General features: G+C 37.7%; 2 protein-coding genes across 3 annotated transcripts; one reads left to right on the top strand and one right to left on the bottom strand.

Moving 5' to 3' along the window:
• Nucleotides 1–5,082, bottom strand: LOC111585047 (cytochrome c). Its single transcript, XM_023294435.2, has 3 exons — nucleotides 4,940–5,082; nucleotides 1,707–1,881; nucleotides 1–368 (listed from the first exon to the last, which is right to left on the bottom strand). Exons 2-3 carry the CDS (start codon nucleotides 1,873–1,875, stop codon nucleotides 223–225), a joined length of 315 nt encoding a protein of 104 aa, XP_023150203.1. The 5' UTR covers nucleotides 1,876–1,881; nucleotides 4,940–5,082; the 3' UTR covers nucleotides 1–222.
• Nucleotides 5,083–10,193: 5,111 nt separating this feature from the next.
• rbm45 (RNA binding motif protein 45) lies at nucleotides 10,194–22,932 on the top strand. Of its 2 annotated transcripts, none has more exons than XM_023294432.3 (11): nucleotides 10,194–10,512; nucleotides 11,480–11,602; nucleotides 12,724–12,850; nucleotides 12,937–13,092; nucleotides 13,909–14,079; nucleotides 16,108–16,237; nucleotides 18,504–18,597; nucleotides 18,839–18,996; nucleotides 19,180–19,255; nucleotides 19,832–19,961; nucleotides 22,904–22,932. In XM_023294432.3, the coding sequence occupies exons 1-10, from the start codon at nucleotides 10,237–10,239 to the stop codon at nucleotides 19,946–19,948; spliced, it is 1,428 nt and encodes a 475-aa protein (XP_023150200.1). In that variant the 5' UTR covers nucleotides 10,194–10,236; the 3' UTR covers nucleotides 19,949–19,961; nucleotides 22,904–22,932. The 2 variants fall into 2 exon arrangements, with proteins under 2 accessions (XP_023150200.1, XP_023150201.1); XM_023294433.3 differs by lacking the exon at nucleotides 22,904–22,932 and adding an exon at nucleotides 22,328–22,743 and having other exon boundaries at nucleotides 10,195–10,512.
• Nucleotides 22,933–23,117: the final 185 nt, after the last annotated feature.

The following is a 23,117-nucleotide window of genomic DNA, read 5'->3' as shown; positions in this document are numbered from 1 at the left end:
TCGCATTTTTTAAATAATGTGATTAGTATTTGCTAGTACAGATTCACAAAAAAAAAAAAAAAAGAAAGGTAGTCAGTTTTATGTTTGGTCACTTGATCAAACCTCAGCATCATAATTTAACCCTCAGTGCAAATGACTAAACATAAAACCACAGATTTAAAATGTAGTGGCCGAAACAAGGACAACAAAATGACATTAAATATTCAGCTTTCAGTGACTTGTTCATGATGTCGCTGACTTCAGGTACGCCACCAGGTCCTGGCGCTCACCCTTCTTCTTGATGCCGGCGAAGATCATTTTGGTTCCAGGAATGTACTTCTTGGGGTTCTCCAGGTATTCCATCAGGGTGTCGTCGCCCCACACGATACCTGCAAGCAAAGAAAGAAAGAAAGAAAAAGAGGTGAGTTCAGTTGGTAAAGGAAACAAGAAGGATATGAGCCACCACCATGCTAGATGGTAGGTTTGGTGTTCTTGCGGTTAAAGGCCTCACCTTCCTCCAGAAGACCTTATTAAAGGAACCAGGAAGGATCTGAGCTTTAAACTGGAGGAACATGAGGTCAGATATCACAGATTTAAGACTTACTAAAGCTGCTTTAAGGCCTACTAATGGGTTTATAATGCTTGTTTTGTCCTTTTACCCCAAAATAAAACCATTTATTAGCCAAAGACTGCAACTGGAGTCATTGGATTTTCAATTTTTCTGTTTCTTGAACTACATGTCTGTGACGTATTTAAAAGATTAAACAAATCTAAGCTCAAAAATAATTTATTTTATTTTATATTATTTCAAAAGATGCCACTATTACACCATTAGTCTATAAAAGACAAAAACTTTTTGAGCTCCTTGATGCAGCAAAGAAGACTTTTCAGCTGAACTGATCTGTGTTTACAGAAAACAGAAGAGAGAACAACGCAAACAAATAAAAATGTATGCAGTAGCATATAACCGCCATTTTGTATCAGTGTTGGGAATCGTGGAACATGTTGATTAAACATTTTTTGTAATATAATCAACAATCTTTTAAAATATATATAAATTCTGTCATTGTTCTTCCTGATTCTAGTTCTTCCTGTTCTGTTTCCACGGAGCTGCAGGACTTTCGATTGCAGAGAAAAATGAACCAAGAGTGACGAGAAATTAAAGAAAATGTCCAGAAACTGATCTGTGAACTGAATTCTTTCAAATTGTGTTTTAATATCAGATAATCGATCAGTCCTGCAACACATGATGCTGGTTTCTTGTAGAAATGCTTTAATCATGACTGTTAAGCCATTTTGACTTTGCTTCTACTTTAGATGTTGACATTAGTAAGACAGTAAATTTTATTTCTACTGCCCCTTAAAAAAATGTACAAAATGCTGTTAAATATACACAATAAATTAGAGTAAAATGATGACCAATACTGAAATGTGAGGTAAATGGAATATATTTGGAGCTGTTAATTAATAATCAGATTTTAACAAAACATAAATAAATTGTTGAGTTTATTCTAGAAGCTAAAGTAAATCAGTAAAGCCGCAGCCTCATGTGTAAATCAAAGATTTATACACGAGACATACTGTAAGTAATCTTCTTTTACTAATTTTATGCCATCTGGATGTGTTGCACGTATAATTTTGATGTCGTATGCCTCACATCATGTGCAGCTCTGGTTGTTTAACGTGTGCGTTATAAATAAATGTAATTACAGCAGCAGCAGACTGACCTTTACTCTTGTTGGCGTCTGTGTAGGAGTAGCCCTCTGCCTGGCCCGTCTTCCGTCCAAACAAACCCCACAGGTTGGGTCCCACCTTGTGTTTGCCGCCCTCCTCCACCGTGTGGCACTGGGCACACTTCTGGACGAAAGCCTTCTTGCCTTTATTGATGTCTCCCATAATCAGCTGAACACAGAAAACAGTACAGAACCACATCTGTTAGAATAAAGTCAGAATCAGTGGCTGTAAACTGAGCTGCTGTCCGTCTTCTATTCATAGAAGCTCTGGCAGGAACCTCCATCTGACCGACGCCATCTTGTGAAGGTCGTTTAAGGTGACTGCTGGTTTAATTTACCGACTTTAGACACGTTCAGTCAGACGAAGGTGAACGGAAGGAAACCGGCAGCGCACACCGCCGTTAGCCCCGTTAGCTTAGCTCCCGTTAGCCGGTAGAGCTGCCAGGTTGGACCGGGGTAGATTTAAGCGCATAAATCCGCGAAGACAGCATTAACGTACTTATCTGAAGCAGTAGTAGTTAAACTTGACCTGTTCGTGTTATTTAATCACTCTAAAGCACCTCCAGCCCGCTGCTTTCTCATCTTCTGAACAGTAAATAAAGTAGTTCCTTCTTTAGGGATGAAAAGGGGGAAACATTTAACAGGAACACCGATAATCCACCTGACCCAGCGTGACCTCCGCATCTGAAACCTTCAACAGCGGTTAAATATGAGGCAGAAATTAAAGCAGAAATGATCTACAAAGCTACATCTGGTGGTGTTTTATAATAAAGATGCTAACTGAAGCTAACTTGGCTAAAGACCGCAGCAGGTGGATCATCTAACGGAATTATCTCACAAAGATAACACGGAAGTTAGCTTCTCATTGGTAGGTCAAGCTAAAGCACTCAACTGGCAGCACTGAAGGAAATATTCTGGATTTTTTCACATTTTTACACACAAACCATGTTAGATGTTCTATACAAACACTTAATACTTTCTGAGGGGTACTTTCACACATTTAAAAGTACAAAAACGTACAATTTTACTGCTTTTTCCCCTACATTTGGACCACATTAGAGCAGGTCCAGATCTAAAATCACCATGTGTAATGTCACTTTTTTGGCATTTTAATATCCATCCATCATCTATATACCGCTTAATTCTCATTAGGGTTGCAGGGTGGCATTTCATTATATAGAACAAAGTTCCACAAATCAGAAACTCATTCAAAGATAGTCTGGTAAAATCTACTCCAGGTTTGAAAAGTCTACATATAGTCTTTTTTGATCTGGACCTGATTAAAAAAAAAAGCAGGGAAATCTTCCTTTTTTGCATTTAAAATAAAGGTTTTCACACATTTCCCAAGAATTTTTAGCCTCTCTACTCTGAATTTTTGCATTTTAAGTGTAGGTTTTTGATGTGGACCTTGTCTATTGTGGTCCAGTTGTGAAAGAAGCTTGTGAAATCTCCCTTTTATTGCATTTTCACAATTAGAGTAAAAGGTTTCTGAATTAATATACTAAGTTTTTAGCATGTCTTACATAATCTAGTTTAGGTTTGATCATGCTATGCATAGAGTTTTTATATCTGGACCTGATCTAATGTGGTGTAAGTTTATAAAATGCTGTAAAAGTTTTCCATTTTCACTAATATAAATCTGTGACTGTGACTTGAAAGACTTTTTTCTGTAGGACAATAAAAATCCAGATTTTACCATCGATGCATAACGGTGTTTGATGGCTAAACATGGTCTACATGTAGAAAAAGCTCTGAAATAATTTTTTTCTCCACCCTTTTCACATACAGAAATTGTGTCTTTAGCCTTTCTAGGATAATCCAGTAAAGATGTGACCACTTAGATGTCGTGAGTTTTTATCTAAACCTGCTCTAATGTCATCTACATGCATAAAAAAAAGCAGTGCAATTTAAAATTTTTGCATTTTCACCAGTAAAATAAAGGCTTCATTAAAAAAAAAAAAAAAAAAAAAAAAACTGTCCTTCAAAGACTCTATGGCTTCTTTCAGACAATATAATCCAGATTTGATCCATCTATGCGTGATGGTGTTAAATCCTGACCTTGTTAAATGTGGAAATCTCTCTTTTTTCTACATACATAAATTGTGTTTTTAGGCTTTCTGGTATGATCTAGTCCAAGTCTGACTGGTTTTTATGAAGTGGAATCAAAGCCGCACCTGCAATTTGATCTACAGGCAAAAAAAGCAGTGAAATTTTAATTTTTTGCATTTTCACAAGTAGAATAAAAGCTACACGAATAAGAAACTGTCCTGTAAAGACTCTTTCAAACAGTGTAATCCAGATTTGATCCATCTATGCATGATGGTGTTCAGTCTTGACTTTTTTTATATGTGGAACTCTCTCTTATTTCGCCTTCTCCACATCCATAAATTGTGTTTTTAGCCTGTTCTAATATAATCTAGTCCAGGTTTGGTTGGTTTATATACAGTGGAATCAAAGCTGTACCTGCTGTAATATGGTCTACTGGCAGAAAAAGCAGTAAAATTTCATTTTTTTTTTTTTACAGTTTCACAAAGAGAATAAAGGTTAAATAAATGTAAAAATAGGCTACATACAGAGTTAAGTTTTAATGAAAGTGTCTAATGTGGTTTTAATTCATCAAAATGCGGAAAACTGGCAGAAAAATCGTTTTAAGATTCCCCTAACTGCTGACTCAGGAGCGTCCAATCAGAAGCTAACTTCCTGTGGCGGAGCTCTAACATGGCGGGCAGCCGGGAGACTCTCATCCTTCCCGGCAGCATCAAGGACACACACACCGGCCTCCTCTGACCGGAACAACCGCTATCATACCGGCAGCTACAGGGACACCCAGGCCCGTATTTACCGTTTATCACTGCACACCTCACTGCCTTTAAGCTCCACTCAGCCCCCCGGCCTGGTCAGCCTCCCCCGTCAAGGATGCTTCAATGTCGGTGCCAGAACGCCGCTGTCCGCCCCCGGTGTATCGGCCGCAACCGTTACCGAAACCCGGACACGTTAAGGAGCGAATTAAAAATTAAAAACCGAATTCAAACCGGTGTTAAAAAGCCGCTTTGCTCTTGAATAACCGGTCCTGTGACTTAACGCAAACGGAGCAGCGGAGCTATTCACCAACAGCTAACGTTAGCCGCTCAGCATCTCCGCTCCTCCGCTGCAGCATCGCTCGGAACAATGACACCGAGAGGCTCCGGTTCTGTCAGAGCCCGTTAAAGAGCGGGGGAAGAGTTTACCTGTTGGGTTAAAATCAGCCCAGGTAAAACCTCTCCGGTGCGGGTTGGAGCTGCTCCTGTCTGCGGACGAGCGGTTAGTAACGGTCGTAAAGAAGGTCACCAGACTATAGAGGCACCGGCGTTTGACGTCATCACGTATCACGTGCGGGCCGAGAGATTTCCTACGACGCTGACGTGCGCTTTAGATCGGGCTGGATCTCATTTCAACACCAAGTTGCCTCCTCATATGAGCTCTTTTCTTACATTTTAATCAGAATTTTTTTCATAATAAAACAATCAAATGTGAACTCAGGATTAAAAGAAATTCAAACTATCGCTCAATGTCGCCATTTTGTTGTTATTTTGACATCAGAGGAGGCGAGGATTCACTAGAGGAAGCTCAGAGTGAGATTTGGTACCTTCCCAAGCCTCTTGCCGCATTCTCCAGCCTCCATTGTGGAGATTCAGACACCTACTGGAGGAGCCTTATAAGGAGAGAAAACATCAGAATAACTGCTCCTTATTCTGATCACAGGTGTTCTGAGGATTTTCAGACATGAAAGAGGTTTGATCAAGTCCAGAAAGCTTTATATATTAACCTGTTATCCCACTTATCAAAGGATGTAATTAGTGTAGTGTGAGCGACACTGGACAGAGTAAGGTCATCCACTCATGTTGGGCCTTATATCACAGGAATGCAGGGGAGTTATATCAAACTGTGATCCCCTGGAATTAGTTTCATTTATGTAATTTATTTAACTAACATTCAAATGTGAAGATGTGCCAAAAAAGACATGTTTAATACATTGAAAATTGTTTAATTTACAATATTAAATGAAACAGACATACACAAAATACTAAATAATACACATGAAGCTTACTCATGCTTTTAATTTGTGGGGTTTATATTCTTGTAAGGTCACTTCTAAATTAGTCCGATTACCTCGATAATTAATAATCCTGTAGGGCCTTTTTATTTATTACTGTCAGATACAGTAAAATTATATTCTCTGTCAGTTTTGTAGGTTTTTAATCTTTAAAATGTAAATTATTCTCACTTTTGACGTCAATATTTAAACTTTCTAACTTGATTCATAACACAAATCTTATTTTTCTGCTGGTTTTTGGCACAAAGACTTTTGATTTAAATGTGCTATATTAATAACAGTGACTTCATTTGATTCATTTATTGGTATTTTGGGGTGTCAGACAGTTTAAATAGTTCCGGATCAACTCATCTCATGTTATTTTTCAGGGCTTTAGTGCGTAATCAAAATTGATGAAAAGATTCGGGGGCATTTTTTCTATTATTCAAACTTTTATAAAAATAAAAAATAAAAATAAATCGATCTAGGGCCTCAGACACCTAATATACCAGTATCTGTCAATCATTTTTCAAGATGAAATATAGACAACATCTAAATATCAGTATATTTTTTTAATATAAAATAGTTTGCATACAAATGTTTGTGCAGTTTCTAAACTATTCTAGATGTGGGTTTGAATTGAACCCTTCTTATTACATCTTAAGTAGCTCCACCTGTTATTAACCTCTCAACAAGCCTCATAGTTTAGTAATTAATGCCACAATAAATGAAAATTTTATACCTTAGGCATCTGTGTGTAAAGAAGACATGAAATATCAACAAGTTTTAAGTGTAATAAATAGAACTCAATAAAGAAAAATCAGTGTGAGCTGCTAGTCTGGAGCTGATCTTGAAGGTGACCTCAGGTGACCCTCAGTGTACTACGACAAAATTAAACTTACAGTGAAGAAAACACGACAAAATCCTCATTTGTGTTCATGTTTATTATATGTACAATAGATTTACTGACAATAAATAGAATTAATATCTGTGTCACAACCTCATTTGATCTGATCTGATCTGATCTGAAGGTTTGTCCTCAGACGGGTCAGTCAGCAGCTGTTTAAAAATAACACACACACACACACACACACACACACACACACACACACACACACACACACACACACACAAACACACATTGTCTATCAAATATCTTAATGTAAACTTCAATAAACTGAAGTCAAACTAATATTTAACGATTTAATTTATGAATTTCTGTCTTTAGAACAGCAGACATTGTTTAATAGCTGAAGGTTCTCAGCAGGAACCAAACATTGTGTTCTGTCTCATGTGGTTCATGGTGACTGCATGAAGCTCAGGTCAGGGTTAAAAAATATACAAGTTTAAAAGCCATTCAAGGTGAACTTTAGTATGAATTATGTGAATTATGTGACCGTTAATGTATCAAGATTAGCTCCAACTGTTATTAACCTAAGAATAAATAATTTAATAAGTCTGTATCTCACAACATCACATCTATTCTCACTTAAAGCCTCGTAGTTTAGTAGCAGTACTACAAAGTTATACATTAAGCATCTGTCTAGACTCAGGTCATGAAATATAAGAGTAATAAATAGAATTTAATAACAAAAAGCAGGTCTGAGCTGTTTTAAAATATGACCTCAGTGACCTATGATTATAAAAAATTTAACAGTAAAAAATGGGAAAATTCGCATTTAAAAAATAACTTAAATCCTAATAGTTTAGAAGTGGTAATAGATAATAATTTTAAGCAAAAAGCAGGTCTCAGCTGTGTTCGAAGGTGACCTCAATGTAATCTGACAAAAAGGTTTTTATTAACATGATGGCAATTGTGAAGGAAAAATTACTCTTTCCCCTCTATGGTATTTCCTTGTTAGCTGATGTCATCCCAAATTAGTTAATTTAAACACAAGACAAAAAAGATGCGCACTCAGTGAAGGACCCAGGATCCCTGACCCATCACGATGCACACCAGTGATTTCTAACACATCTCTGGGGGTCTTCAACGATGTTTCGCCCATTTAGTCCCACAGCACCTCCAGGAGACTAGGATGAACTCTGGCGTCCCAGATTCACCCCACGAGTGCCAGTTCACACTGCTTCTACACAATCCAACCAGCACTGCCACGTTCAGCTGGCCCAGGCCCGTTTAGGAGATGCTCCAGGTAGTGACCAGTGACGATGCTAACAGTTAGCTAGTGCAAGATGCTGAAGATGCCATCTTCCGTGACATGACTAAGCAGATTAATTGTCTCCATGTTGGTCTGTAATCTAAATCCGACCTTCTCCAAACTATAATATCTACCTGAAGACCAGAGAGAATCCTCAGAAGTGATGCTGGTAAAAACAGCTGTCTTCCTGTTATAGCGCTGCGTGATGACATATTCGTCCGCTCCGCTCACTAACTAGTTCCACGTAACGACGAAACGCCATAGTTCAAGGACGTCGTAAACCGAGGACCCCCTGTATTTCCCTCACACAGAAAGGCTGAAAATGACAGAATTAATATTTGTTACAATACCAGCAGCACCCACACAGAAAGATCCCAGGGTTGGGAATCAAACCCAGGATCTTCTAGGTGTGAGGTGACTATATGAACCGCTGATCCAATTCAATCATGCATGCTTGGACCGATTCTGAAAAGTATATAGTGGGTCCTCGACTTAGGTCAGAAATCCATTTCTGTGACACAACGTAATGCGATTTTCGCTGTAAGTTGAAACTCACATACATAAGTACTGATTTATTCTAATTTCACTTCCATGGAGATGGCTTTCCTTTTCTTCGAAGCATTGCCGTCAGAAGAACCTGACTTATGCTTGGGAGCCATAATGAAAGGCAAACAGTTTCAAAAAAAAAAAAAACACAAACAAACGAAAGTGAATGTAGCACTATCCAATGTGTTGTACAACCAGCAAATGTAAACAAAGCCGTCTTCCTCGTATAGTGCCGCGTGGCGACGTATTCGTCAAATGAGGTTGTAGATGGAAATAAATCAAATAAATGTGATGCTGGTTAACAGAAAATCTAATAATGAGGCAACTTAAAAAATTTAGCAATTTAAAATCAAACTAACATCTGATATGAGCAGCAGTTCTCTTGGATTTACAGTAAATTAGAGTTCTCAGCAGGTTCTTCTAAGCAGCTTATAGAACTCAACACTTTGTTTTCTGTCTCCTGATGTTATCCAACACCGGCTTTGTGATGCTGAGGTCAGAACTCTGTTATAAAACTCTCCTGTAGCATCATTTTGTAACGTTCACGGGTTCAGTTAAACCTCCCGAGCAGCAGATGTCAGTAAACACAACACACTATCACTAGCAGCTGCACTGATGCCTTCAGGACTGTAGGAAATGTCACGATTAACTCACCAGCCGCCTCATTGTTTCACTAAGCACCACATTTAAAGATTGAATCACACAAATGATTAGGAAACTCCCTTCACTACACCTATATCCGCCACAAAATAAAGACACAAACAGCTGCTACACTCTTCAAAATGTCAAAACTGTATTTACCTAAATTATTTTAAAATTAAAATTATAAAATCTTAAGCATGTATTAAAATATTGGATGAAATAATTGAGGTCTCAGCTCACATATATTAGGATTTCAACCTGATAATTGCACTATTTTCAATATAATTCTGACGTAAACTAATTATTGTTTGTCTATTTTACACATTAGCATTATGGGGGTGGGGGGGTTTACAATAAAATAGAATATACACTTACACTTTCTTATTATAAAATGCAAGAAATAATGATAAATGTGTGGACTTTTTTTCAACTAATCTGTACAGGTTTTACTCTATTTAACTTCAGTTAACTTAATGTACTACACACATTGTTGCCCTATTCCCGTAAAACACTTTGAATTGTATTTGTGTGTGGTAAGGAGATATATAAATGAACATGCTGCCTTATTTTGTCTTTTAATTCCCCCTTTAGTGTTAATAAATACTTTATGGATAGTTATTTTTTCCTGCTGCTTATAATTAATCAGCTAATGTTTTTTTTAGACTGATCTAAACTGTCAGTACTTTAATTCTGCCAGAAAAGAAAGATTATTTTTTCTGCATTTTGTCTTTTTTTTAGTTTGTTTTACTCAGTTTTAATGCATTTAAATATCCAAAAAAGTGCCAGTTTATGCCACGTCTGTGCTGCTTTCAATGTATTTAATCTGATATAGTTATTTTATCTGTTTTCTTATACTGATTCCTTTTTTTTCGTCTTTGGTGTTAATAAAGAAGTTTAAATATTATTTTTGACATGGCACTTTTTCGTGTTTGCATATCAGAGGACAGGAAATAACAAAACAAACAAGCAAAGACATTCCTCGACTTCTTAGGCTCAACTGACGAACAAAAGCCGTTATTTCCTGGTAGCTGAAGTTCCGAGCGGCCCATGAACGCAATAGCAGCAGCCGCAGCAGCAGCAGTAGACGGTTCGGTACCAGAGCAGCAACATGGAGGAGTATCCGTCCAAACAAGCTACCGAGAACCTCGACGACCCGCCCAACAGCCGCCTGTTCGTGGTCACCAGCCGGTCCATCACCGAGGATGAGCTCCGGGAGAGTTTCAACGGGTTCGGGGACATCCAGGGGGTCTGGGTGGTCAAAGATAAGCAGACGAAGGAGTCCAAAGGGATCTCGTACGTCAAGTTCGCCAAGTCGTCTCAGGCCTGCCTGGCCATGGAGGAGATGCACGGAAAGGTTCTGGTGGAGGGGACGAAGCCCATCAAGGTACCGGAGAGCCGGCAGGGACCCGGGTTAACGAAGTTTAGGTTTTAGCAAGTTTTTGTTTAAACGGAGCCAGCAGACATGTTAGCTCCATAGTTAGCATTAGCTTCATAGTTAGCATCATAGTTAGCATTAGCTTCATAGTTAGCATCATAGTTAGCATCATAGTTAGCATTAGCTTCGTAGTTAGCATCGTAGTTAGCATTAGCTTCATAGCTAACGTTAGCAACACAACAAAGCGGAGCTAAAGGTTCATACAGACTACCAAACCCACAAAAAACCTGATCTATGGGAGAAGTTATCGTCACCTTTTTCTATTTTAGAACGATAACAAGATATTTATCTTAGTTTTTATTATTCTACCTGCTCTCTTTCAGTCTATCCAGGTGTTTTACCCGTTGAAAGAAACAATGCAGCTCGCATAATACGGTTTTCAACCTTCCAGTAGTGAATTCAGCTCCTTTCTTATGGCTAAAATGTTAGTAATGAATCAAAATGACCATGAATATTATATTTTAAAGCATATAATCCATCAGATATCTGCAAAACCGATGATTTCTGTATTTTAAAATGCCAGTAGAACTCAATTATCATTTCTATTCAGGCTTTCTGCTTGAAAACAGGAAGGCATGTGAATTATCTTGATAAACAAGTGTTGTTGAATTCTATTTATCTCTATTATATCAGGAAGCCTCAGAAACAAGCTTCTTAAAATGCATTAAACTGAAAGTACTTTTCTGCATGAGTTAATATGACTAATGTAAATTGTGATGTAATGGCATTATGTAGATAAAATGTAGAATTAATGTGATGTTAAACTGGAACTGCAACGATTAATCAATTCACCACTGATCATTGGAACCCAACTGCAAAACTTTACATGTTGGAGATTCAGCGTAGTCTTTTAATTTAAGTTATACTTTAAAACTTCATTAGCCTGCAGTTTAATTCAGATTTTTTTCATTTTTAGGTGTTTATCGCTCAGTCACGGTCATCTACGAGGCACCGAGACGTCGAGGATGAAGAACTGACCAGAATCTTCGTCATGATCCCTAAAACCTTCTCAGAGGAGGACCTGAAAAACACATTCAAAGTAAATATGCCTGTTTTATATTTTATACTTTTCCATCTCCTTGCTCACCTTTTTGTTCTTTATTTCCTGCTTTTATGTAAAAAAAAACCAACCTAAAACTGCAATAAAATGTACAAAAAGTTAGAAAACTAAGATGGAATTTAGCATTTAACTCAGGAATCATATTTTATTCTTTGGTGATTAAACCTTTGTGTTGACCACAATATCAGTTTTCACTTTAAAATGGTATTAAATTATGTATAATCCCAAAAAAAAAACACATTTCATCATTTTGGAGAGTCACTTTGAGCACATTTTGATTAATTCTGGACATGCTTTGAGTCATTTTAGACAGTTTTTCAGGCCATTATTGTGAATTTTGAGTGCTCAAAGATTGTTGTGTTCAGTCTTGCAGCCAACAGCAGAACATTTGGTGAACTTTGCACGTAACTCAAACATTTCTTTTTAATTTCAAGTAATTTAGGACAAATTGTAAGTCATTTTGAACATATTTTTATAAATTTTGAATGAGTTTTGAGTCATTCTGGACAAATGTGGAATCATATTGAACACACTTTGATCGTTTTGGACATGTTTCGAGTAATTTGGGACAGATTGAATGTGCAAAGGCTCCTGTGTTCACTCTTGCAGCAGAACCTCTGATGAGTTTCGTTCGTGGTTCAGACATTTTAGAGTTTTCAAGTCACTTTGGACAAATTTTGAGTCACTTTGAGCACATTTTCCTAAATGTTGGACATGTTTTGAGCCATTTTGGACAATTATTCTACTTTATATTTCATACTTTTTCATCTGCTCTCACCTTTTTGTTCTGTATCTCCTGCTTTTATGTAAAAAAAAACAAACGTAAAACTGCAATAAAATGTACAAAAAGTTAGAAAAATTAGATGGAATTTAGCACTTAACTCAGGAATCATGTTTAATCTTGTGGTATTTGCTTGTTAACTAAAACTCTTGGACTTTCAGATGCAAGTAAACAGACTGAACTTTAATTTTAAGTTCTCTAATTATTTAAAAATTGACTCTAACAATCACTTCCTCTCAGTTGTTCATGTATAATCACCAAAAACTTTCCACAATGAAAATAAACCTCTCTGTCTCTGCCTGTTTCCTCTGTGTTTTAGGAATATGGAGATATTGAGTATTGCGTGATCATCAAAAATAAGTTCACCGGAGAAAGTAAAGGACTCGGCTATGTGAGATACTACAAACCTTCCCAAGCTGCCAACGCCATAGAAAACTGTGACAAAAGTAAGTTTCAGACTCTTTTACTGGTTAAATTAATATGGTGTTTGTTTTGTGATAATATTGATGATGTTTGTGTTTTTTTTTTTTAGCCTACAGGGCGATTCTGGCTGAACCTCGAACCAAAGCTACAGTCACAGAAGATTACAGTGGAGGAGGAGGAGGAGGCGGAGGAGGAGGAGGAGGAGGAGGAAGAGGAGATTATTCTGTCGGAGGAGACAACATGAACCAGTACTCCTTCCCCATGGGTGAGTCTTTATTTAGCATCCTAATTCAGATTTAAAGCTCCCAAATCATGGCTATTTTTAGTTTAAATTTTCATCACAAAGACGGTTAATTCCTCCATGAATCTTCTGGTTTTAGTTCTAAAGAGGCTGTTTAGCTGCTCGCCCCACCCCCTTCAGGAAGAAGACTCTCTCTGTTTATGTGAAAAATAGTGTTAAACCATGACTTTCTATCGTCCAACTTTCTCTCTGAGGATCATTTTAGATAAAAAAAAATTCTGAATTGTCAGCTCAGTTGTTTTTATCTCCTGTGTTTGGTGAGTTTGTCAGATGTCGTTATTAGCTGCACAACATGCTAACGCTGAGGATTCTCCTATTGTTGTGAGGACATTAGCATCAATAATAATCCACCGGGTGTTCAGTTCCTCAGATGCTGGCAGTGCATGAAGACTCTTGTGTTCACTCTTACAGCAGAACATTTGTTGAACTTTTCTCATGGTTCAGATATTTTATAGTTTAGCAGAAGCAAGTGTAGAAAGTAAATAAATGTGGTGGACTGAGAGGTAGCTGCTCATTCTTATTGGTTTCTACAGAGAGAACCGAATAAAAATCTGTGTTCATGTTCTCACTGCTTTTACTTTAGACCTCCAAGTTTTATACACCAACAAAACACAATAAAATGTTTTTTTTCATAATATGGGACCTTCAAGTTTAACATCAAGTGTCACTGAATGAAACAAATCCACGATGGGAACTGATGATAAAACAGCTTTCTGGATAAATTCATTTAGGATTTTCCTCTGTTGTTTTACTAACCTGATGTTTTTCCTCTTTTTCTAGGCGATCCCGTCAACTACCCGGTGATGGATTACCGCTCCGGTGACTTCACTCGATGCCTGATGATGTCCACCCGGGCGGCTCTGACTCAGGAGCAGATCTTCGCCCTGTTCGACCTGATTCCTGGGATGGAATACTGTGAGCTGCAGAGAGACGCCTACGGGATGAGCAAAGGTTAGCATCAAACATAAGCTGTAGACTAAAGTCATCTGAGCTCTAAAGCACTGTGCATTTAAATCAGACGTGTTTTTACTGAAGAATACTGTGGAATACAGTTTGAAATTCCAGAAAAGGCTCCTGCATGAATTGTAAGTGTAGAACATTTTATCACAAATATGTGTTGAAGTTTAATTTTAAGAGGAAACACCAGATGATGTGGTTTCTGATGTTGTAAAGCAGAGTAGCTATCATTAGCAGTTAATTTCTTCATGAGATTCATGATTTAATGCCCAACCACCGGGCCGCACAGCAAGAATAAAAAGGTTTTATTTTTTTATTTTACTTCCGGCAGAGTCTGCAGGATGTTTTATTTTGAAAACTGACTAGCTCGTCTTCCCGTCACTTCTGTCTGTGCTCGTTTCCTGCACTTAACTTTGGACTTTTCATGCCCGGCCATTAAATGAAGCCATCAGTCTAACCCCAAAATGAATAAAAAACAAACGTCTCTAGAAGCTGAGACAGAAGAAAAAATAAATGCATAATTAGCAATTAAACGTAGCCTCATTCGTTTAGGACCTCTTTTTTAAAATTAAAAATGAGAGATTATTATTTTGATTTGTGTGCGATGACCGGTCCGTAGAAACTCGTCTTGCTTGAAACCAATTTGTGGTGCAAAAAAGGTTGGAGATGCTGATTTAATGAACAGGAAACTGTAGGAGGAAGCAGGATTTGGGTTTAATGAGCTAACTGCAGGTTAAAGCCTCTAAACTGTAAGCTCTGACAGAGTGTTTCTTTCCCCGTGTCGCATTTTTATTCACTGTGGCTCAAAATGAAAACTCCTGCACTTCTATGGAAACAGAGAGAACTCAGACATTTATTTTGCATGGTACAGCACAGTTCTAGTGCCGTAAATGATGGAAAAACGTTGAGTTTCGTCGATTATTTATTTTACAAAAATTTAAAAACTGCAACATGTCAGGTTTCGTATCTCATTGGTCAAGGCATAAACCAAACATCTAACAGCCAGTTTCCCTTTCTTGTTTGATGCCATTAAACCAACTTTTTGCTTATTTTGTCATTTTTTTTTTTTTACATCACACAAGTAAACTGAAATTTACAGTCAGATCAAATCAAGTGCTTCCTAAGATAGCAGTCAGTCAGCATAAGGTGAATTTCTTTGACTATTTATTTTACCAAAAAAAAAGAAATCAACCCATAAATTTTTTAAGTGTCCACAGGCGTTACCAACACTAGGAAAAAATACAGACTCTACATTTAATAGATATTTAACTATTTATATTTTATTTCCATACTGGTCTCCTCTCTGCTCTGGGTAACACTTCCTGCAGTTGAGCTGAAAACTTCCTGAATTTTTGTCTCGTGACTGTCAGTCACAGCTGAGTCAATGGTGGCTTCACAGTTGTGCCAAGAATCACAGAATTTTTTGTTTTTTAAAGAATCTGGTTAGAAAAAACTGTTAATTTTTGGAGAATTTTTAAATGAGACCTGCAGAATAACGTGATTTGATTTCAAGGACTTTCAGAAAGCTTAAAATCTGTCCATTCTGTCTGTTTTTACACTTTCTGGCTCTGATAAATGTCATTTTGGTGATTTCTTTAGAGATTTGAGGGTTAAACACACAAAACTTTTTGTTATAAAGGATTATTATTAAAAAAGATCTTTCTTTTAATGTTCTGTGTAGTTTTAGAATTAATAATTTCCTTGTTTCTGTTTTTTTTTTGCCCGTTGACGTTAGTTGGAGCCACTCTTGCTTGATTAGTTAATAATAAATTAACAATTTCTAAGTGTAATCTTTTAATTATCTTCTTGGTTTGACAAACAAAAAAGGATATTTGATTTGTGATGATGGGGAAATAAATAAAAGAAGCAAATTATGTTGTTTACTTGACAGGTGACTGGATCAGTTGACATTTATTGGTATTATTTATGAGTTTAGGATATAAAACTACACTGATTTACTGTTAATATTAATGAACCTAAACTCCATTTTCTAAACTGAACTTTTCTGCATCTTGCCTGCAGGTCACGCTCTGATTCGCTACAGTAATCTGGGATCAGCAGTTTACGCCAAGGAGAAGTTGAACGGCTTCGAGTATCCACCTGGAAACAGGCTGGCCGTAAATTTTGTGGACGACGGAGAAGATCGCAGCAGGTAACGGCTGACGAACACTCTGTGGGGTCAGAGATTAATAGAGTTTCAGAGCAGAAATGCTCTTTAAAGTTAATACATCCAGTAATTAAAACTCTGGGACCAAAATGCCAGCTGTCGTTAAACGTGACCTTGTCCTCGCGTCGTCCCAGCCACCTTTTATTTGTTGTTAAATATTCATGGGTGGATGTCGGCGCCTGCGGGCCGAAGAAACTATTTTCTAGATAGTTTTTCTACAGTGAAGAACTTGTACTCATACAAATCTAGCTTTTACCTTCTGGGTCATTCCAGAATTGGAGGACATTTGGGCTTCAAAATGTTTGAAAAATAAACCAGTTTTCTGCTCCATATTCATCAATAATAGGTAATAAACTATCAAAGGCTTGATTGGCTCAGCTTCCACATCAATGGTAGCATTTTCATTCCATGTTTTCTGTGTTGTTTGCTAACCCTACTATAATCACAGTAACAGGGTTGCTAATCCATGCTAATGTGATCTTTTTCTCAGCAGTAGAAGCTAGATATTTAGCTGCTGTTACTGCTGACCAAGAGGACAAACTGACTGATGGAAAACAGTCCAAAGAATTAGTCTGATCCTGATAATATGAGGTAGAGTGAGACATTCAATCAAGGCTGACAATGTGAAGAAGATATGAAAAATAGAAGGGAGGACATAGCTTTGCTCTGCACATTCTTTAGGAAAACTGGTTGATCATCTAAATGACAAAACGAGACACAAAATGACAAAACCGAGACACAAAATGACAGAAAAGAGACAGACAATGACAAAAACATCAACAGGGTTGTTTTGGGACACGTTCCATGTATAATTATTATTGAAAATATTATGTTGATTAAAAAATGTTCCCACAATTACAAGAGACATCAATGAAAAAAATAAAACCAAAAAAAGGAGATTTAATTTCATTTGAACTGTTTTATTAGAGATCCAGTTTGGTCATCAGAGGGTGGGACAAGAGAAAAATTACATTTTAGGGCGAACTCAAGACTCATTTGGTATTTTAAAGACATTTTAAATATTCTTTTCTCCTATTTTTTTTAGATTTGGTCTCAGAACAAGAGCATTTACACAACAACTGCATTTTTTAGGATTTTGTACATGGATTATTTGAAATTTGATGCGTGGGACGTAAAATTTTTGTGATTTTTATTTGTTGGTTTGTTTAGCAGAGACAGTTCAAATTAATAAATTCTGCTGTAAATGCAGCCAAGAGGTTATTTTTCATCTGTAATCTTGAACAGATGTTAAAGAGTCAGTATAATCAGACAAGATTCAGTTTACGATGTAGTTTTAATTAATTAATATGTATACAGAACAATAATAAAGACATGAATCATGTTAAAAAGAACATCATTCAGAACTCCCCTTAAAAGACAGTGTCATAATACAAAACATGACAAAAAAATAAATTAAATATAATAATGTTAACCCTCTGAACCACAAAATCCACCAGCGTTTATGAAAGAAATCTGAAAGAGTTTATTTTTTTTCAACTTTTCAAAGTTCCTTGAACCTAATCTTGTGTGACGTGTAGATCTTCTGGAAAATGAACCAAATCTAAATAACTTTAAACGTATAGTTCAAGTATATCCAAAAATAACTCTGTACAATACAAAACTATTGTGCTGTGTTTATACGGTATGGAAATGAAATAGATGCTAATAATGTATGTAAGTAGTTAAATAATACAAATAAAGTCAACATCTTCCACTTTCAGTAACACCTGAAGGCACTTGAAATATGTTAAATCCGGGTGGTTTTTTTTTTCAACTTGTTAATAAATTTATAGAACTAAGACTGGGGAGGAAAACGTGATGGGAGCAAAAAATGCACAGAAACTGAAGTTTGGAGAATTACTGGATTTATAGACTAATTATGACCATTTTTATACACTAACTAAAACACACAAAGCACAAACAGACATAAAAGCATTCTTGGCTTAGAAAATGCATAAACTCTTGTGACACATAAAAACAAACGAACAATAAGACATTCTGGAGAAGATCAGGCAATAAAAGGATGCATGTTATTTCTAATATACATGTTGAAAATGACAATTAAAATCAATTTAGACACACAAAATAAAACGACTAATATTAAAGTCACTTTCTAACATGTCTTTTACAAACAAACATCACATTTGTTCACCACAAAACTACATCTGGTACTCTGAAGTGCATCTGACTCCTTTTCTTCACGTCGTTATTCGTGTTATTTTGAATAAAGCTTCCATGTGTTTGTGTTCAGTCCTGTAGGTCGGATGGCGATGCAGTTTGTTGCAGCTCAGATGATGTCGTCAGTGTGGAACGGACCTTCGACCAGCCAAGTGATGAAACCTCCTGTGAGTTCCTGAAGCCGACGCCTCATTTATAAAGTTGTGTCACATCAATCTGCTGCTGCTTGGTGCCATTTTCTGACATCTCAGACAGAAGAACCTGCAGATTTTTGCCTATTCAGCAAAATATCTGTCAAATTTAACACACCAAACCCATTGGCGGATGCTAGCGAGGATATCCAGTGTTTGACCCGTATGTTTTATACAAATTAAAGTGTTCATCAATCCTCTGTGTTTGTGTCTCCAGAACTTCCCTGCCGTCTCTCAGATGTCTCGGATTCAGACTGACGTCAGTCTGCCGCCGCTGAAGAAGCTGGCTCCTCCCGACAGCAAGGCCAAGGAGCGTCTGTTCGTGGTGTTCAGTCCGTCTCCGCTGCCGCCGGACGTGTTGGAAGACGTCTTCTGGTAAACATCACTTTGCTCTCTCATTACTCTGTCAGAAAGCGCTGACGACTTAAACGCTCTGTCAGAATGACGCGCCATTAACCAGGAGGTCAGAGGTTCCATCGATTCACACGTCGAGATAAGTGCTGAAACGCTGCTATTAAAGTGAACAAGCGTTACTTCTGCCTCCGTCTGTCTCTGCAGCCGCTTTGGGTCCCTCATCGAGGTCCATCTGGTTCCAGGAAGGAAAGTCGGATACATGAAGTACGCAGACAAACAGGTGAGACGAGGATAAACTCCTGAATGATGAAGGAAGGTAGAACCACAGATATGATCAGAAAGTTTAGAGCAGAGACGTCAAATTCATTTTAGTCCAGGTTCCTCATTCAGTCCAGTTTGATCTCCGGTGAATTTTTACACTTTGAGGGCCGGATTGGACCCTCTGGAGGACCGCTTTTGGCCCGCAGGCCACATGTTGGACACCCCTGGTTTAGAAGCTGCACCTCATTTCAATTTGAAGTCGTCTCTTTGCTCTGCTCCCAGTGCTCCTGCAACATTTAGAAAACTACCTGGAAGTCCCGTTCAGCTTCATTTATGATGAGCTGAACTGTTGTTTCTTCTCATGATGGTCACTGCAGACCCTCTGGTCGCCATGACAATCCTCCACATGAAGTTGAGATCTTCCAGCTACTGAATCTGGCATTTTATTATCTAAGAAAGTTTGAGCTTCGTGGAGAAATCACTGTTATACCCACAAAAGCATGTCACACAGATGTTCAAACTGTCCTTGATCAGCCCTCGTACTCGTTTTTTTTGTGCCTTTAAACTGCATTGTTGGTGTTGTTGTGTTTCTCAGTGTGCAGATGAAGCCATGGCGATGCTCCATGGTCACGTCGTTAACGGAGTGAAGATGAAGGTGATGCTGGCCGATCCTCCCAGAGAGGAGTCGCACAAACGTCCTCGGACCTACTAGGACCGACCCAGCGGTGAGTATCACATGTAGTAGAAGACAAGAGTATGGGACCAGTTAGTATTATTATAATGATTTATAGACACTGTAAACGTCTGTCTGAGGCCTGATTCATGGTTGGTGCAACACTCACCATAAATACATTCTCACCTCCTTTCATAGGAATGCACAGACATGTTTCTGTAACCTCTGAACTCAAAAACCCACTAGAACATTTGAAAAGCATTTTCACCATTTAAAAAAAAAAAAAAAAAAAAAAAAAGGCTAAAATGTCACCAATTATCAGTGAAAACCTCAGATTTTGAACATTCCAGTGGTCCTAATCATCTGCGATGTGCCATACTGAGGGAAAATTAACCAAATCTGAAAACATGATTACTCTACTAAGCACATTCTGTTAAAAACAGAAAATTCTGTGCAATCATGAAACCTAGTTTAGCTGTTTTTTTTTGGCTGAACTGCAGGCAGTGCTAAAACAGAGCAGCAAGGACATAAATTTACGCTACCGTTCAAAAGTTTGGCGTCACCCAGACAATTCGTGTTTTCCATGAAAACTCCCACTTTTATTCATGTGCTAACATAACTGTACAAGGGTTTTCTAATCATCAATGAGCCTTTCAACACCATTAGCTAACACAATGTAGCATTAGAACACAGGAGTGATGGTTGCTGGAAATGTTCCTCTGTACCCCTATGGAGATATTCCATTAAAAATCAGCTGTTTCCAGCTACAATAGTCATTTACCACGTTAACAATGTCTACACTGGATTTATGATGAATTTGATGTTATTTTCATTTAAAAAAAAAAGTTTTTCTTTCAAAAATAAGGACATTTCTAAGTGACTCCAAACTTTTGAACAGTAGTGTAAATGAAATTAAATACTGAAAAATGGAAAATTCACATTTAAAAATCCTTCACTAAAATCCTAAGAGTTTATTAAGTAGTAATAAATTATAAATCTAAACAAAAAGCAGACCTGAGCTGTGTTTGAAGGTGACCTCAGTGTAATCTGATAAAAAAGTTTTTGTTACCATGATGGCAGTTCTGAAGAAAAACGACTCTTTCCCTAAGCAGACTAGTTGTCTCCATGTAAACCTGAAGATCAGAGAGAATCCTCAGAACTGATGCTGGCATTGCTTGCATGAACTGCTGCTCTGTCGGTGTCACTTCTCCTGATATCAGTAAACATTACTCTCAGCCTAAATTATCCGAGTCTCTGATTCATTTAATGTTAACTTCATTGAAAAATAACTGCTTTTCTTTGAAACGTGAGGACATTTCTAAGTGACCCCAAACTTCTCAATGCTAGTGTATCTGAAGTATGTAGAAATTTTTTTACGGTGCTGGTACAAAATAATCAAATAAATTAAATATACAGGAAGTCCTCAACTTACGTTAGAGTTCCGTTCCTACAGCCTGACATAAGTCGAACTTCGCCAGAGTTCCGACTTATGGTGAAAATCGACTTGTGTTGATTTTCACTGTAAGTCGGAACTTTGGCGAAAATGTACACAAAGCCCCTAAGTGCATCACGAGATCGATCAGTTCTTCGGAAAAGTCATGTTTCAAGTGTTTCATTCTATCTAATTTCACTTCCATGGAGACGGCTTTTCTTTGAAGCTTCAGAAGAGTCTGACTTACATTGGGAGCCATAATGAAGAGCAAAAAGTTAGTGAATGCAGCAAAATTAAAGGTGGCGTACAACCGGCAGATGTAAACAAAGCCGTCTTACGGCACCGTGTGACGACGTATTCGTCCGCTTCGCTCACCAACTAGTTCCACATAACCAGTTCTGATGTAACAATGAAACGCCGTAGGTTGAGGACGTCGTAAACTGAGGACCTCCTGTATTTTGCTTTTTTAATACAAGATGTTTGAGTTGTCTCTATTTGGGTTTTAATATTGAAAATAAACTTTGACTCCACGTACTATAGATGTATGTCTCCTTTGATTTTCGTAAACACTGCCTGCAGTTCATCGGAAACATCTCACAATTTTCATTACATGACTGTTGGTTGCAGCTGAATTAATCACGGGTTTATAGCTGTACCAAGGAGCTGAGAAGTTTTGGTTTTTACAGAATATGGTTACTGCAAACTGTTAATTTTTGGTGAATTTTTAAATATAAAGAATAAAGTGAGTTTAAAGTATAAAGTTTAAGCTTAGAGTTGGTTTTAAAGCAGAACTGGACGTCACAGATGAGTAGCTGTTTGTTTTTACAGCTTCTTTCTGATAAATGGTGTCATTCTTCCTGTTTTTCAGACATAAGATGAGGGTTTTTGGGGTTCAGAGGTTTCTAGACTTCAGACCGACACGTTAAAGTTTCTGCTGCCGGTTTTCTCTCTTCCTGTCAATAACGCTGCAGCTTCTTGTTCCCCAGGCGACTGTTGTCATGACACAATGACACCTGACCTGACAGACCGACCGACATCAAGACCTCCACGACCTCTGACACGACCTTTGACACCTGTCTGACCCGACTGCTGGTCAGTGACTATAGAACCACAGCTACCGGAGTCTTAATCAACGTTCATGTGTGTCTAGTCTGCTCTCTGTCCTGCTTCTAAGTGCTTAGTTTTAACGTCGACTGTTTGAGGAAGACTTGATTTAAAGTCTGAGAGTCTCCAGAGTCAGTCTGTGGTTCAGGTGGAAGGCAGTGCTTTAATTTCTAAACCTGTACGCAGGAAGTTTCTTATTTCTTCTCTGTAAACTCACGTAGAGCTCCGTTATAAGAGGTGTTTACTCGACTGTGAAGTTTCTTTTTTTGGACTCAATAAAATGAACGGTTCAACGCCACATCCAGCCTCTCGCCTCGTCTTTGACTGGTCTTTGTTTGAATAAAATCAAAACTAACATTAGGGTTTTCTGTAACCAGCTGATGTATTAAATCATGAGGATGTTTTCTAACGATTTTTATTGTGCTGTGTTGTCTTCATTGTGTCTTTACATGTTGTAGGTGTGAAATAAAATCTGTGAGAATTTGAAGACTATGACAGCATTCTTCAACACCGTTAGAACTAAATGGTGAGTTTTATTCAGTTTCTACATAAAAACGGAAGAACCAATAGTAATCCAGCTCTGTGTAGCTCCGCCCCCTCGCTGCTTCCAGGTGAACCAATCAGAATGAACAGCTGGCTCTCAGTCCACCATGTTTATTTACTTTCTACAGC

Source organism: Amphiprion ocellaris, chromosome 16, assembly GCF_022539595.1.
Source record: "Amphiprion ocellaris isolate individual 3 ecotype Okinawa chromosome 16, ASM2253959v1, whole genome shotgun sequence".
NCBI lineage: Eukaryota > Metazoa > Chordata > Actinopteri > Pomacentridae > Amphiprion > Amphiprion ocellaris.
This window is presented reverse-complemented; position numbering and strand designations above follow the sequence as displayed.